General features: G+C 37.6%; 1 protein-coding gene across 2 annotated transcripts in view; it reads left to right on the top strand.

Annotated features, from left to right (window-relative positions):
* WWOX (WW domain containing oxidoreductase) overlaps nucleotides 1-18,099 on the top strand; it is a 531,203-nt gene that overhangs the window by 126,534 nt on the left and 386,570 nt on the right. For both annotated transcript variants that reach the window (XM_037408960.1, XM_037408959.1), the window contains 2 exons: nucleotides 4,100-4,285; nucleotides 7,948-8,212. In XM_037408960.1, coding sequence (XP_037264857.1) covers nucleotides 4,100-4,285; nucleotides 7,948-8,212 — 451 coding nt within the window. The remainder of the gene's footprint in view (nucleotides 1-4,099; nucleotides 4,286-7,947; nucleotides 8,213-18,099) is intronic.

Here is an 18,099-nt window from a genome sequence, read left to right as displayed (position 1 = left end):
AACAGTAAAGAAAATTTTTCTTTGCTGCTGACGTTTTTTGTTGGCCTTAGCTGTGGCTTTGATGTAGAATTACAAACTGTTTTAAACTGAGGGGGGATTTTTTTCCTTTGGGCTCCGGAGGAAGCCTAATGTAGATCACAGCAAGGTTTTTAATGAACTTGTGAAATCAAGGTCATAGTTCTGCTATGACTTAAAAATACTCCTGTCATAAAGCAAAGCTGTAGTGCCAGATGTGTGGTGTGAATTGTCACATATCTTAAAGATTTTGTTCCTGCATAATGATATGTTCAGTGATATAGAGCTCTGCACCATTGAGATTAGAATATGTCATCTGTGGCTGAAATTCATAACCTATGTAACGGCCACCATATAGTTATCTCATTCATTTCCTGGTGTGTAAATGCCCAGGTCACAAAAACTTAGATGATAATTTTCAATAATTGGACCTTTGTTAGCAGTCTGACGAGTGACACCAATAGCTTAATGGACATGGATCCGAAACTGAGAGGTGATTCTTTCTGAGCTGAAAGGAAGCACTACAGCAGTATCTATTGATACAACCCTTTAGGTTTATTTTCTGTGGTGTTTTCTAGAGAAGTCAGTTTTGAACCATTTTAAACCACTAATGCTAATAAAAAATAAAATAATTTTAAAAGGGAATCTGATATTAGCTTTTCAGTATATTAGTTTAAAATGTCTCTGTATTTATATTTCTTCACAGATTTTTCTAATAGAATAGTGTAAATTCTTTTAATTACAGACTCCTTAATTTTAATTATCTTTAAAAACTTAGAACAAAATGTTGCTTGAAGAATACAAATCTCATGAAAATGGCTGAAACATAATTTTATTTCTTTTATAACACCCAATTAAATGACCAGGCAATTTGAAAGTGACTACATTTTATAGTTTTATAATGCTAGAATCATCTTTTTAATTAATTGAGCTGACAGATTTAAGCATAGAGTGCATATTTGGCCTCTGGTATTTATTGTATAATTAGTATTAATGAAGGATACTACAGTTTGGATAGGTAGAATATAGTTTTGGTTCACATGTGAGTCCTTTCTGTCTTACAATGATCTCTTATTTCATAGTACATACGACAATTATTGGATACAGTTTTGGAAAAAAGTGACATATTTGCTTTTGCAGGGGATGGCGATGGTATTTTCTCATGTGTGTGTGTGTTCTCATACAGGATGCTCTTATACCAAAAATTGCATCTATGTTGAAGAAACTTGTTCCTTTTTCCCAGCAGATTTACAAATCTGTAAATTAATTCTCACTAGAGCTTTTCATAAACTTTCAGAAGAGATGATGAATCATCCAATGTTTCCATACAGACACTCTCAAGCTTCATGAAGCTTTGTTTTCTGCTTGGCAGATGTATCTTGAACAGGCAAAATGAACTCTGGTTTAAAATGTTTTCATAAAATACGCCTCAAAAGGTTGGGTACCTTTTAAAAAATATGATCCTGCATATCTTAGTAAATAGCCTGCTTGTGCTGTGTTGAGTGAGGCTGCAAAGATGAAAAAAAGAACTGCCTTTTTTGCAAGTTGGTTTGAACAGAAGAAGAGAACCTTGCCTTTAAAAGGACAATCCCCCTTTATCTTCAGTTTCTTTTGCGGTTGTATTATATCTGTGAAGATATTTTACGTATAAGTGTCACTGACCAAAAGGCAAATCAGAAATTCAGCACTTCAGAAAATGAGCTTCCCAGAGTACACAGATGTTTCATACTGCTTCTGAAGCTTTTTGTTAAGATTTTCCAAGTTGGCACAGGTACAGATATTAGATTGTTAACTTGTTATTAAAGCAGATTATATTGGTAACTTCCCAGCAGGCTTGAAGTTGAAATTTATTTTAATAAGGAAATACAGCCTACTGTTTATGTTGAGGCTTATGCAGCTCAGTATTCAGGTAAAGTGCATTTGATTCCCCCAGAAATGTTTTTTTAAAGCTGGGCTATCAAAATCTGGGGGTTTCAAACATGCCTGAAGGAATCTAATTACTTATGTTTGTTTGAAAACCTGGGGTTTCATGTTTCACATTCTTTTCCAAAATTCCTTTTGCAGATGCTCAAAGTTGCAGTATGTGTGTCCTTCAGCCATGAAGGAAAATGTTCTTACTCTGGGTCTCCTGTCATCTTTTGTGTGTAGGGCTGTTAGGAAGTACTTGAAAAGAACAGAGGGCAAGCAGCTATTTTCCCCAGTTGTGCTTTATTTACTATCTTCAGAATTAGAGTTTATGTTGGGTGGTTGATTTTGTATCATGGGATTTGGCCAATTGCAGTAAAGGCATAATAGGCTGGAATGGAGTAGACAAACAAATGTGACAGGTCTTAATATTGTGGTGTTAGGACATGACAGGTATTAGTGCGTGGTAGCGTAGGAATGAAAGGTACTTGTTTGGCTATTGCTATTTTGTCTGACCTTTCCTATTTGATTATATCAGGGCCAGGGATGCCAGATGCAGACTCCCAAGTCTGAGTTTTTCAGCTCAGGTACGCATGCTGTGTGAGGTCTGCTGTGTCAGACTCACTCAAGGACAAGAATACACTGTTGGTGCCAAGGTTTCCTTAGAGATGATATAATCTAGCAAATGTAGATCCACCTGAGGTCTGAGAACCAGAGTCTTTGCTGTGTTTCATAAGGATTTGAAAAAAGACAAGAAAGAACAGAAAGGATGTTTGTCCTTGATCTTGCTGTGGAGGTTGGGAAGGCTGCAAGGTGTGTAGCATCCTGAGATTGCAGTGGAGAGATAAAGGAATCTGAAGTTTTCTGGACCTGATTTCTGAATGAGAGAGGTATGTGACACTCTAGGTTCTTTTCTAGCTTAGTTTGGTAGAATCTTACCCTTTGCAAAGAAAGTTAGGAAAGCTTCTTTTCTAGTTCCTTTGTCATAGCATTTCTATTTAAACTGGGTTAGCTGAGTTCAGTGAGGAAGAATTCTGTCTCAAGGATCTCATATGTGTTGTGTGCAGTTTTTCCACCAAAGATTACAGCTTCTGGAGGACCTTTTTCTTTTCCAACTCAGTCTTTTATAAACTTGTATTTTTTTTAACAGCATACTTCCCAAGCCGTGGAAGTATAAAACGTGTGGGTGTATGCCTTGTTGCATTATGTCTTGTTTCTTAATCACTTTTACCCTACTAATTGTGCAGATGTCACGAACAGACGCATACCCCACATAACAAAGTGATAGGAGTCACTCCTCCCCTAGGAAAAGTTCCTTTCCGAAATGCTCCAGGAGACTGTTTCCTGATTAGCAGTGGGGAGAGCTGCGGGAGCATAGAGGTCTTCTGGTGACCTGCCCATGTGTCAGCCATCCACCTGCTGATCACTGGTGTTGCGAAAGTTCAGGGCACACGGGCCTGTTGGTGCTCAAAATGCGAAGTGTTACCTTTCTACTTGATCCTTTGGAAGGAAGTGGAAAAGCTGTGTGGTCTTGCTGTGGTAGTTTTCTTGAGGCGCCATGTTGTGGTGGGCTGATTAGTTCGAATAGGTTTGGATAGTGGGAAACAAAAGCAAAACCAACACCACCTTCTCCCGCCTTCCCCCTGCCCTTTGCCCAGGCTCAACTTCCCGCCTTCGTCCCAGCTCCTCCACCTCCCGCACCCTGAGCTGCGGTCAGCACGCTCTGCTGCTCCTTCCCTCAGCTGCAGCGGCGGGTCCCGCCAAGGGGCAGCCCGGGGGCACACCCGCCCCGCGCCGGGGGCACCTCCTCCCCTCCTCCTCCTCTCACCCTGCTCTTCATGCTGCTCTTCCACGTCTTCCCCTCACTCCTCTCTGCCGTGTGGCGATTTGCCTTTGCTTCAATCCACTTTCCCGCAGGCTTGGCCAGCGCGGCGAGGGGCTGAGCCCTGCGCTGCGGGTGGGGCCGTGGCAGAACCGGCCAGAACTGGCTGGAACCAGCCATGTCCGGCGCGGGGCGGCCCCACTCTCCTCACAGAGAGCCCGCCCGCCGCTGCCGAAGCCGTCACACCTACACCCCAGGCACGCCTTGGCCCGTTTCGTGCAGGAATAGAATGGCACGTGTGTCACGGAGATTTCTTTTTCCTGATTCTGTGTTATTTAATAACTTCTGGTTATTCAGGCCTCTTCACATCCTGATCTGCAACGCTGCCGTGTTTGGTGCTCCCTGGTGCTTGACGGAAGATGGCCTGGAGTCCACCTTCCAGGTGAACCACTTGGGACATTTCTACCTTGTCCAGCTTCTGGAGGACGTTTTACGCCGGTCATCTCCTGCTAGGGTTGTGGTGGTGTCCTCCGAATCACACAGGTTGGTGAATGTTACCTTTGATTTAGCTGAAATCTTTAATCCTTAGAGCATAAAACAGTTATGGCAGGACTGCAAAAGTTGTTGAAAATGAAGGGCCTTGCTCTAAAGCATTTGTGTTAGAATAAGCTTTTTAAAAATAGAAGCGTTACTAATGCCTGTGGATGTTACTGGATTTGGCTGTGTTGCTGGATAAAGTGTGTTCTAGTTTTATAACAGTATGTAGATATTTTTTGATCATTCTTTGTATGAATGCAGATTTTCGCCACATTTCAGACAGACCACTCATTGATTTTGCAAGGAGATGGAATAATAATTGATTAAATCTGAATGGCATGACCTGTATTGATTTATCATTCAACAACTTCAACATCTTACCAAGAAGAATGTGCAGTTATTTTAGCAGGAGAAACAATGCAATTAAAAACTACTAGATGAAATCCAATTGTTTTATAATGAGAAATTAGGGAATTCAATGCAGACATTAGCTGCATAATTGTAAAATGGGAAGTAGTGTACTTAATACATATTAGAAATCTGGCCATGCCTCTTTTGGTGATTTTTTTTAATTAAAATGTTAGATGCTTGTCTTTTCTACTGCCAGGAGAAGTACAATTGGGGAGAAAAAAAATCATTGATGAGGTTTGCCTTATTTCAGACATGCTTGTGGTGTTTGTGTTAATAACTCAAAAGACGGACTTGATTTAAATTAAATCAAGTTCCTTGTGCAAAATGCATGCCCTGATTCTGAATTTTAGTGGGCAGAAGCCACATACTGCCTTCTGATTTAGTTCAGGGACTGCAGGATTAGACCTATCATTTAGAGCTTTAAACATTACTGTTGATTTCTATTTCACTTTTGGTCATGTGTAACACTGTAGCAAACCAAAAGGAAGAATGTGTGAGTGCTGCTTTTTTTTTTTTTTTTTTCTCTCTTTTCCCTGCCTTCATATTTCTGAAATGTTTTAGTGACCTAGAATGAAGCTTATTTTTTTAATCATGTTTCCATAAAATGTAACCCCAGGGACCTGGTAGAGAGAGACCAGCCAAGGGTCGGGCTGAAACCTTTATCACTTCCAAACACAGGGGCTTATGGTATAAATGACACACTGCAGATAGATTTACTTTTACCATTTTAAATTTATGATGGCTGAAATGAAAGGAAGCAATAGAAAATGCCAGTAATAATCCTTCCCAGTGTTAAAAGACATGAAATGTCTAGTAATTAGGTGGTAACAAAATCTGGACATCCTTATCTTTGCAAATCACACCAGGTTTGTGAAAGCAAGTAGCAGAGTCCTGTTAGGAGTGAGGGAGGCTACTGCGGGGCAGGCAAGATAGCTCTAGAAATAAATCTGCCAACTCCAATCACTTGCCAGATGTGGAGGGCACAACGGGATGTGTATAAATGAGCTGTTATTTAATGGGAGATTATGTAGAATTGTCAGCTGCTTGTTCCCCTTTGTAAGTTTGTATCTGACAGTATTTTAAATGACAACTTTGTTTTTTACTTTATTAAGTGCTATGTGTAACTAGAGCTTACATCTCTGAACGTCTTTATCTGTATTTTCAAAAACATTTTTGAAGGGCTCATTGCTAACGCAGTAAGATCAGCCAAGGTTTATAGAAGTCCACCAAAAAATAAGTACAGTCTATGTTTGAATAAAATAATAAACACAACTAGTAACTTTCCCTTTTTCTAAGAGGTCCAATTAATGTATTATGACATAACTTAACACTTAAACTGATAATTGTAAATAACTATTGGTTTTCCCCCCAATCTGTTTAATGGGAAGAAGCTGATGTGCAGAGTTAGTTTAGACATTAGGTATCTGACCTACTTGAGAACTCTGAGCCTTAAACTATGTTGTAAAACAGAAGTGTTGGTGTCTAATTACTTCCATAAACCTTGGCTGGATCTTTTCACTGCAGTCAAGACCCCCTGTTAGGGGAAAAATAAAGTCCAGTGTTTGCAGAAAATATTATACTAGACTGCTCCAAGGCAAAATATTTATTTGTGTCTCTGGTTCTTCGTTCATTTCTAGTTACTACTCTGGATTCAGCACAAATGAATTCTGTTTAAATTAAGCTTTTGGGTACTTTAAGCACATCATATTAAAATTAGAATAATAAGTAGGTTGACTTTCCTTCTGTCTTTATTTCTGTGTTGTTAATTTGATTGTGCAGCCCTTATCCTACTGAACTCAGTGAGGTTGCCACCGTAAGTAACATTGACTCACACAAGCACACTTGCAGGACTGGACTCAAAATATGCCACCGTGTTTCCATTATACAGTATACACAAAGTATTTTATTTATAGATTATTTTTAGTGTCATAAATGGTTGCTTGAGGAATGAATATAGGAAATTCCTCCCAGAATAGTCCTGTTAATTTCAGAAATGTGTTTTATCTAACCGAAAATTATGAAAGAGAAATGTTGTTGCTGAAATTGAAGGGCTAATTCTGCAAGATACAGAACATCCTGGATTCCTCTTGATTCCTGGATTCAAATACTGTGGTTGCTTTTCTCTGAGTGTATTATAATTCTGCTCGCAGAATGAATGTAGAAATTCCAGCTGATCTCTTCTCATTTCTGGGCATGAGATGCAAAATTAGTAAAGATATTTTAAAACATTTTTCTAGTGTGTACTATAATTATGTTTATCCTTGTTCTCCCCAGCTGATTCTGAAAACTCTGAGTATTAAAAAGAGCTTGCTAAATCCTTTTTATTTTTAGTAGCTCTTCTGAATGAAATATGGTTCTGTAACTGAATGTAGTATTATTTTCTAATGTAAAGATATACCATTAAATTGATAATTCAAGTTGTAAGAACTGGGGGAGAAAATGCTATATTAAAACTTCATTTTCTTCATCTATATGTCTTTAGAACATTCATTACTTTGTTATAAAAAAAAAAAAAGAAAGAAAGAAACAAACAGCTGGTGTTTAATGACTCTGTCAGACCCAATTAAAAAACATCAACTAGTTACTTTGATTTGTGTTCAGCCATGCCATGGGTATACTTAAAAACATTATACTCTGCCAGAACTCATTTTGGCTTTGTTTACATTTATCTTTTAAACATATAAGACTATTGATGGCAAGTTACCAAGGTTATAACCCCTTTACATTCATCAATTTTTAATCTAAAAAAAAGTCTAAGAGGCAGTGAGACTCATCCATAGTTACTTTAACACTTAAATGAAAGTGTGTAGTATGTGAACACTTGATGAAATAATTAGGGAAAGAGAAGAAGGGGAAATGGAAGGATGCTGGTTTTCTCTGCTTCTAATGCAGAGTTATTTTATGCTACATTATTGCCTCCAAGTTGATTATGTTTTCATGGATCTATGGCAAAATCTTTTCTTGGATTTAAAATAAACTGATTCGTAAGTTACTTACAATGCCTTTAAATCGTTAGAGCCTTTTTTGACTTGTTTTATTTATAATTTGCTTTTGCTAAGTATTCAATAATTTTACTGCCATGTTATATGGGACTGTTCCTTGGGTCTCAAACAGTTTCCAGTAGATACTTTCAACTGCTAAATAAGCCGTTGTTTTATGTTGGTTCTGGCCAAGTTCTACTCTGTTTACATTTTATGTTGTACTTATGAGAGTGAAATTAACTCTGGGGTATCTAAGGCATATTTACTGGTTTTTAGATTTACAGAAATTAAGGACGACTCTGGAAAACTTGATTTCGGCCTGCTTTCTCCATCTAAGAAGGAGTATTGGGCTATGTTGGCCTACAATCGTTCCAAGCTTTGCAATATACTGTTCTCCAATGAGCTGAACCGACGCCTTTCTCCCCATGGGGTGACGTCTAATTCAGTGCATCCTGGAAATATGATTTACTCCTCCATTCATCGTAACTGGTGGGTGTATACCCTGCTGTTTACTTTGGCTCGACCTTTCACCAAATCCATGGTAAGTGAAGTATTTTACACATCTTCATTTTTCAAATTGGGAATAAAGTTACTGAAATCCAGATGCGTGTTTCTGCTTTGACCTATTGCCTTTTATAACTACAATTCTGATTTTAATGACAAACATCGTATCAAGATAATGCTCTAAAAGAGGATTCTTCGACGGTTTTAGATTAACTTTGTCAGTCTTCAGTAAAGGTACTTTGTTAGATGGAGTGCATGACTTTATTCTTTGAGTATATGATTTTCACTGTGATTAAGGTAGTTGTACATCTTAGGTGTGGAATCATTTAGCGTGATTTCTGTGCTCAGTTTATGTAAAACATCAAAAAAATTTCTTTGGTTTTTAAGTGGAATATGCTTGACTGCATTTTTTTTTTTATGTAAACAGATGCCCTAGTTAGAAAAGATACTACAGACATTATTAATGGCTGAGGGAAAGTGCTTTCAGTGGTAAAAGCACCTTCATTCATATTTAAAAAAAACACCCAACAACCCAACAATTTTCTTAATTCTTATAAAGCACTGAAGGCAATAGGTGTTTTCCCTTTGTCTCCGTTGGACTTTGGACTGGGACTGTGACATAATGAAAGGCTATGCAGTTCTTTCATAGCCAACATCATGAGGCTTCATTACATAAGAATTTGCAGCATCTCCAGCACTTGGAAGGGTTACTCTTATCCCTTGAACCTCTGACCCAGATAATTTATAAGGAATCCAAAGGGTTTTTTTAGGCAGAGGATGACTTTAACTTCATTGAGAACTGGCTTCCTTTAACCTTATTGACTGCTTCTCATCCCTTACTCACTGACAAAGGGTATTCCCAAAAGGGGGAGCAGGGAGAGGGGGTCTGCCTTGAATGTTTGCAGCTACAGATCAGGGAAATGAGAAGATGCATACCCCTGCAGAACTCACCTAGCCATGGCAATTTGTTCAAGCCCAAACCAGGCCCCTTTTACAGAAGACTTCACAGCTGACAAGTGTTTGTGGTGGACCATAACTTACCGTCTCCCTGAGCTAGTGATGCAGACCAAATTATTTGGTTTTATTTGAAGAAGGGCAGAGAAGGAACTGTTGAGGCAGAGAGATCCATCCTTACCTAGCTTAATCTACCACATAACCTGCAGTAGCTGAGCAAATCAGTGGTGGAATTTGTATGTATAGCTGCACAAAAAAGTTGGCTTGTACATTTCATTATCATTGAGATAATGAGATTAATCGTAATTTATACTGGGTTAATGTAAGTGGAAAACACATCTTATAGTGTTTAAAACTCTGCTTACATGTCCAAAAAAGCTTCTTGAACATTATGGGTCTTCAGTAAGATCCATGAAGCAAAAATACAAACACTCTATTGTGCTGCACTGACAATGTCAGTCAGGAGAGTCTTCACACCTGTAACCTCTGCCTGCAGTTTGCAGCCCGTACATATGCAAAACCTATTTGTGTCCATGAGATTGCTAAGTGAATGTTCTTGGCACCTTGGGACAACTAATAATATCTTTCAACAGCATGTCTTTTGACCAGGACCTTTAAAACCATGCCTCTGCTCTGTTAGGGATAGTTCATAGAACACATTCTTGAAGCTCTCCTGAGAATGACTAAGTGAATGTTATCGGTGTTCCAAGAAAAGGAACTTTCCAGTCTGTGGAACTTTTATGAATTGTTAGTTTTATTTGCTCTGATGTATTTTCACAAAGGAACCTTTTGAGTTTGTTGCTCGGATAATCTCATCCTCTAAGGAACAAAATAAAACACTGAAGTTCATTTTGATTTCTTTAAAGCAATTGATAATTTTTTTTAAAGTATCTATTTATTTATGGTTGGTACATAAAAGAGAACACAAAATATAATACAAAAAATATCAGCACTGAATAATAGTGCACTCTAGTCAAAGCCCAGTCACTTTAGTAAGTCCTTTGTGTTTATATGCATTGTACTGCAGTTATTTGAGTGTTGTGAAAGAGGGTATGAGTTTGAGGATAAGCATCGGGTTTATAACTCATATTCTGATATGAATTGTTATGTTCCCCTGAACCTTACCAATGTTTTGATTGCCAGTAAAACAGAAAAGTTCCTCTTCCTGGGTATGCCCAAAAGCTGACCTGAAATTCTCAACATCACCAGCGTAAGAATTTTTCTATTTTAAGATTCGTAGGGAGCAATTTTTTTTCCCTGCTTCTCCCTTTTTAGGGATTGTGCTGTCACCAAACTGCAGTAGACTTCGTTGAGGATCTTTTTGTGGGCTTCCTCTCAGTATTTCTGCGGCAGCTCCCCAAAGTTTAGGTTAATGTTTTGGTCAGAATACTGTATCCTAAACAAGTATGTGTATTTTAAAGCTTAAAGTTGCAGTCCCAAGGTTGTGAACTGTATATCCCAGTGTTTTGCAAGGATGTCTGCATTGCACAATGCAGCATGATGCAGCATCATTTAAAGTAATCACAACTGAGCTGAGTCCATAACTGGAATTGAGAGGTTCATGTCAAGGTTGTGTGGAGAGAGGTAAGGTTTATCAGTTCAGGCCAGGTGCCCTGCAGATATGCCTGCACCAGTTTTGATCTCAGAGGCAGTAGCTTTAGCTGCTTGCAGCATTGTGGTACGTGGAGAGCTAATCATTCTGGAGCCGGTTTGAAGCTCTTTGCTACATTTTGAACTGTAGAGGCTCCTGAAGTCTGTATAGATGCATGCACATATGTGCATATGTATATCTATATGTACACACACATAAACACACACACACAGACTACAGCTGCACATACCTGATTCTAACTGGGGCCTTTTCACATTATTGTAGTAAAATCTTCTAATAAAAAATAATTCTATCTTTAATTTGTATTTCACAACGATAGACTTACTAGATGTTCCGAGAGTGGTGGATAGCTCAGAATAACACTCAGAGTTTCAGCTCTTTTGAAGCTAGATGCAAAAAATTAGAAAATACATTTGTTTCCCTACTGTTTTTTTGTTGAGAACAGTATAATTCTGTCATGGCTGCTAGTTCCTCCTGAGAAATTAGTCTTCATGCCTTTGACTTAGTTGTCATTTATTTTTTGGTACTTTAAACATCTGTTTAAAGTTTACTTACTAGAAATCATAACAGTTTAGTAATTGTTTTGTTTTGTTTCCAACAGTGAAGAAATATACATTGTGTATCTGAAATTATTATTTTTCTTTAATGTAGTTGCTCAGTTCTTGAGTGTTGAATAGCTCCACTTTGGTTGATGATGATGTCATAATTTCTTCGGAAATGCATGCTATTGTATACTGTGAATTTCCATTTTGGGGAGAGGTCATGCAGCCTACAGCATGTGATACTTGGGATATTCAGCATGACGGAATTTAGCTGAGGAAACACTGCAGGTAGCTGTTTGGTTTTAGCCAATTCCCTGAAGTACTGAGAATCAGTATTCTTATGTAACACTTTTATTTACCTGTTTGCTGTTATTTGCTGTGACTAGGGTGACTTAATTTCAGTAATTACGACACTTCATGAAGTCAGGCTATTTTAAGTTTCTGCTTAAAGAAAAGGTTTGCAGATCACTTAGATTCTTGTTTTCCTAAAAGAACAAGCATACTTAGGTAGGGTTTATCTGCCTGTCAGGTGTGAGGCTTTTAGAGGCATAATTTTAGTTGCTTCTGTAAATAATCATACCTTACTGCAACTTCACATTTTCTAAACCTGTTTTATGAGTGATTACAGCATAAAAATTGTGGTATTTTTGTGCTGGTTATAGTGAACTCTTCAATTAGTCACGGAGAGCTGTTTGGTCAGCTTTTGAAACATAACACAGTATTTAAATCACTGATGGCTGTAGGTATACGGAAAATACTTCTGTTAAGTAGAGCACTGGAAACTGAAAGACTGTTCCTTTTTTTTCCCACCCACCTCTTTTCAAGATCTAAAATCTACAAGGATTTGCTAGACAGAAATGGAGAACAAGTATTTTTTTGTAGAAAGCAGTAGTTGCAAATAAATTAGTAAGTGTAGCTTTACTTATGTTCAAAGGTCCTCTCTTTTACTTACCACTATATAGTTACTGAATAAATTGAAGATGCTTATAGTATAATTAAATTTCAATTGAAAAAAGTGGCCACTGTAAATAACAGATTGGAGCAGAAGCTGTGAAAGTAACTGCATAGGCCACGCATATGCTCAGCTGGTTTGATCTAAGGATTTAGGGTTTTGCTTCCTTGGGCTTTTTCCCTACTTTTCCCACCCTTCTTTTTACCTCTCTCTTTGGTGCTCTTTCATGCTCTTTTTCTCCGTTTCTCCTTTTCTCTTCTTGAAAGTTGGCTCAAGAACAGTTTGACTAAGTTGTTTCTTTTGCTTTAAGTTAATGCTAGTCATTCAGAACCCATTTGATTTGTTACTATTTACATACAAGAGTAAAATTAAATAAATTTATTTTAAGTTTTGAGCTTACACCAAGTATGTTATCTGGTGTCACCCCCAGGTGGTTTTGTGAGTGTACAATGGCATATAAAATTAGAAGCAGAGCGCCATTATCACACACTTGTGATAGTCTTACATAGAACCAAATATTTTTGTTGGCAGGTAACAGAGCAGAAAGAATATCATGTGTTAGAGCAGCAAGAGCTTAGCAGATGTTTCAGTGAACTGAATTTTCAAATCCTTTTACATTAAGAAATGGCTAGGCTTTGTAGAAGTTCTGAGACTATTGGGTTACATTTCCTGTTGCAGTGCAAAGCCAGCCATTGTGCTAGAGTTTTAGCAGATGTGTTACCCACTTTTAATGGTTGGGAATAAAACATTGATTCTATTGCTGAGATATAAATTACAACTAGAAGAGCTCAACTTGTCACCTTTAAAGAACCAGCTAGCTGCAGTAAGACCATTCTCCTTTATTTTTCACTAAGAGACTTACACTTGAACTGCTCTTTGATTTCTCCCTCCTCCCCTAAAGTTAGTAGCCTTTCAGAACTGGACTTTCTATTTAAAATATTTGCTATTAAGAATTATAAGGAATATTTTTAAGGTCCCCAAAGTCTTCTGAATGTCTTAGTTTTACATAAAACAATGAATTCTTGTCATTCTGTTATTATCCCAGGAGAGTGTCAGGCAGCTGGCATGTATTGCAGTGCTCGTATGGGCAGGGGGTGCTCCCTGTGCCTACAACTGCCTCTCTGGTTTTACTTTTGTCATATGTTGGAAGTGTCTTAATTTAAACTTTATGTGATTATGTGCGCACACACCTAACATCAACTCAGAAATGCTATTCTGACAAGAAATGGATCTGCATCTATAGGAGTGACTTGCTTCTATCTAGTGATCACATCTATTTGCTTTTGATAGAAGCCCAGAAGAAGCCCTGCAGTCTCATCATAGCTTTTATTTCTCCTCTGTTCTTTGCTAAAGAAGCTGGAATAACCCTTAGAGCTGGGGATAGTATTCCCTCCTTGAGTAAACATTCTTTGCTGTCCAAAGATCTGTGTGGGCTGTGTTGAGTTGATGTTGGCTTCCATTACTGAATTCACATTTCAGGCCAAATTCTGCCCTCAGCTGTGCATGTTCAGCTCCAAGAGCAGTCACGGGCAGGGTGGGTATGTGCGTGTTTCAGTGTAGAATTTGGCCTGGTTTTCCTCCCTAAGACATTCCTGAAAATGCACCGGGGTTTCTTGAAAAGCAACAGGCAGTTCTTTTTGGAAAGAGCCTCACAGTCTAGATTTGATCAAAATGTCAGTTTCTTTTCTCAAATTGAGTTTTGGGCAGCAAGTGAAAGATGAAGGGAAAGTGAAAGGGCGTTAACTATCTACTGGATATTAGCAGTTGTTGTAGAGAGTGTGTAAATCACATACGCAGTTCTCCTGTTTTATGGATTAATGCCTGAAGTGTAAATGTTAAAGCAATGCTAAGCAACAGTTTTCTTTTATAACACACAAGTTTATGGACTGTACCTCTAGTAACATGGAAGGACACTTATTTTATTGAACTCTGGTAGCAGGTACTTCCTCGCAGAATGCTATTATTAAAAATTTACTGAATTGGATTAAAAGAAAGAAGGCATGTGGAAAAAATGTTTTTATTGGTTGTAGTAGGATGGTAAAGAAATGCCTTCAAAGTAGGTCTTAATAATTTTGGAAGGATGGTGCAAAAATTCTTCTATGCACTTAGAATTCCTGTCCTATCTAGTATTAAAATGTAATATAAGCTAGTTTATTGTCAAACTTATGTTTAAGTGATACATATTTTAACTTCCCGCTAAAATAAATGTAGTGTGAAATATGAAGGCAAATTAAATCTGTCCCCCATAACCTACCCCACAGGAATGGAAAGTCTTCATGAAAACCTATTCATGTGCCAAACAGAACAGCTCAGGGTCTCAGCATGCGCAGCAGTGCTCCAGGGCAGCAATGGCCATGGAATTTCCTATGTCCAACACACCCCATACCTTTTTGTGGAGCAGCTCTGTTATGTCCTATAGTTTTGTGGAGGAAGTAAAGAGTTTCTTCCTCTCTCCCTAGATCGTTGCAGAATGTTGGAATGCCCGGCCCAGTATGTGGGTTGCAAGGCAGGGAATCAATTGGTCCATAATGTTTTATATTACATGTAATTAGAAATTAAAAAGCATATTTCCCTATTTTTCAGCCTGAAAAAGCCTTTTTGGATTAGAAAGCTATATATACACCTTGTGGAATGTCTGCATATAATGCTAATCTGTGCAACCTCACATACAACCCTGTCTGATACCTTATCGTCTCCTACCTGAAATATGAAAAAGATTTGCCTCATAGGTAGTTAACAAACATAGAATGGAATATCTCTTTCTGAAGCTTGCAGAAAGTCAGTCTTGCATTGAGTTATTTTCATTTATTGACTCAGATTGTCATGCCATCTAGAAGCAGGCCTCCTTATTGAATAATATGTGTGTGTGTGCGCTAGATTTGTGGGTATAAGCTGCATTACAAGTAAAAAATGAATGCTTAACCAAATGGTTTTAAAAGTAAATTCTTATTGGTTTTGCAGTCTGGTATGATGCATCCATAATTTTGTTTTTGACTGAAAGTCCCAGACTTTCCTTCACTGAATCATTTTTCCTGTGTTCTTTTGTCCAGTCCTCCAAAGAAGAGTTCAAATTTCTGGTTTTTCCTTATTCTTATTCCTTCTCTTTTACTTACCATCACTTGCAGAGCTAAACTGCAGCTGAAGTGCTGTGGTGTCTCTGAGGTGTTACGCAGCATTGATCTGATCAGAATGTATTTGAGAAACTGTAAGGAAGGAAATTTCTGTTGTATTAAAGAGTGTAGAGGTGCTTGGATGACAGGCACGATGTCGCAGTCTGACAGAAACAGCTGAAGAGGATATATAGGCACTTTTTTTTTGTCCCTTTACCTTTTTTTTTATTATTATTATTTTTAATGTCATTGCTATACTTACTATTAGGAATTTGCATATCCTTGTGGTAGTGCTTTTGAGACCTTTCTCATAGTGAAACATGGTAATTTGTTTTATTTGCTGCGAAAAATGATTATCTACTGCAAGAACTGAAAACAAGTAAGGTATCGATTTTCCATGGGCAAAGATGACTAAAATTTAAAACTGAGTTTGAAGAGACTGTAAAAAAAGACTTTTTTAGATGCTTAGGTAGTGAAATTCAGTACTTTCAAAATGCTTGAAATTCTGAGGTTCTGAGAGTTTTTTGATTTTTTATGTTTGCATTTATTTTGCATATTGCTGTATAGGTATTCTTTTTTTCGGTGTCAAGTATTACAAAGAGATGTTAAAGTAGGATGAAAATTTAAAGTTTTTGGACGAAAAATTGGTTCTTATGGCAATTTTCATAGTGCTCTATGAAAAAATATTTTCAAGTTTTTATTCTGTTTTGTCAGGGAAGAAAATAGCTAATAGCAGCACTAGATAATATTCTGGATTTATATGTACAACCTCTTGGCCTCCCTTCCTTCTCCTGACTGATTAGAAATATGTTCTTATCTGAAAAGTGTGTGTATGATACTTTGCCACATAAATATAATGTTAAAACTGTGGTTATGGACAGGTTTGCGACACATCTGGTTTTGTGGCCATAATTTTTTTGTGTGTGTGTTTGTAGTTTACATCTATTAAATCTAACCTTTTTGACAAGCATTGGTAAGAAAAAAATATCATGTAGCTTTGTTAAAAATAATAGTTTGGGAAGAGAATGTTAGGGAAGATACACAGTGAGGAACTTTTCCGGATGTATTACGTACTTGAGTTGTATATACCAAAAAGTGAATGTGCGTGCTGATATTCTTTGTCTAGCTAACAACAGTAACTTTCGCTGGGATTAGTTTAGGTTGAAATTTAGTGATGTCCTGTAAGTGAGCAAGTAGGCTTAAATGTCCTGAAGATCTTTTTAAAAACTGAAATAGATTGCCTCTAATTTTCTTCATTCATTTCTTTGGTGCTAATGGAAACATGTGGCTGTTAACTTAGGAAAATGGCAGCTATGGTCTAAAACAGCTCCATGATGTGTGCCAGCCTAGGTAGTCTTAATGATTGTCCGAACTAAGTCTTCCTTCCGAACTACTGGTCTTCCTTCACCCACTCTTAAACAGACTTCAGATTATGCTAGTGTATTGTTACAGTAATAATTTTAAGAAGGTGTGATGAACAAAAAGGATTATCAGACTAATTCTGTACTTTTTGCCAGATATGGCTTTAATGCGTGATGACTTTGTAGCCTAGCTAGCAGTGAAAATTGCTGGTTGAAATTGCTGTGAACTGTTGAAGACTCAAATGCAAGTGTGTCCCAAACTCCTCCGCTGCCTTTTGCCTTGTGGCAGAGCAGTCTGGGTGCCCCTTGCTGCACCCCAGAGCCCCCCAGTTAGTGATAACTGCAGATGAAGTGACTCGACCCTGCCTATGACCCCACAGTTTCTCATTGGTGTGCCTGAGCAAGGTCACTTAGACAGTTTGTTGTAAATAACAAAGTAGGATCCAGACCTCCTTAGTTACCAGCTAGCACATAAATCACAGAATTATACGTTTTCTTTAATAACAAGAGAGTAATAGAGAGAACATTTTTATGAATGAGATAACTATAATCAAAAGCAGAGTCAATGAGCTGTGGTTCATTTATAATGATCCAGTGATCTGTTGCTAGCATTCTAGAAAGATAGTCTCAAATATTCATAGTGATAAAACTTGAGGTTTTAGCTAGCAGAGTTTCCAATCACTTTTTATAAAAAAGAAGACCTTAAAAATTCTTTCTAATTAAGGATTTTAAATTTTTGGACAGACAGAGCTACTATGCTGTACAGCTACCAAGTAAATTGATCACAGCCAAACACAAAATTTACAAAGGACTTTCAATTGAACAATTTTCAACTGTTGAAATTATGAGTGATAGGAAATGCAAAAAACAAATCCTATGTGGGTTAAGATGTAAGATGGCAACTCTGGGATCTACTGCAAACTATTGCCATCTGCCAAATTTTAGAAGCTCTGAGAAGACCTTAATGTTGTAAGGGTAGGGGGAGGTTATGAGTGAATGGCTATAAGAAGTAATTGTGCTTCATTAGTGTGATTTTCACTTTCTCAATTTTCTTCTCTTAAATCGAGTTTTTACTGATTTTAGAGTCCAAAAACTAGATTGCTTTTGGCTATGATTTTTTTTTTTTAATATAAATCCACTGTTTATTCCTTAAATGAGGTGGAATCAAATCCAAACTCCTCCAGTATGACTCAACTGTGAACTTGAGACCTTCTTGTCTGTGTCACTTGACATGGCAATTAGGCAGTAGTGCATCTTTTATTTCCTTGTAATTCTTTCTTCCTTGTCTTTTATATGCACATACATATCTGCTGATACTAAGCCTTCTGGTTAGCTCTTTAGGAAATGGAGCTGCTGGTCCACACATATAAAGTTCAGCAAAAGCAATATTTTT

Source organism: Falco rusticolus, chromosome 15, assembly GCF_015220075.1.
Source record: "Falco rusticolus isolate bFalRus1 chromosome 15, bFalRus1.pri, whole genome shotgun sequence".
Taxonomy (NCBI): Eukaryota; Metazoa; Chordata; class Aves; order Falconiformes; family Falconidae; genus Falco; species Falco rusticolus.
The sequence above is the reverse complement of the archived record's forward strand: the minus strand, read 5'-3'. Positions and strand labels throughout refer to the sequence as shown.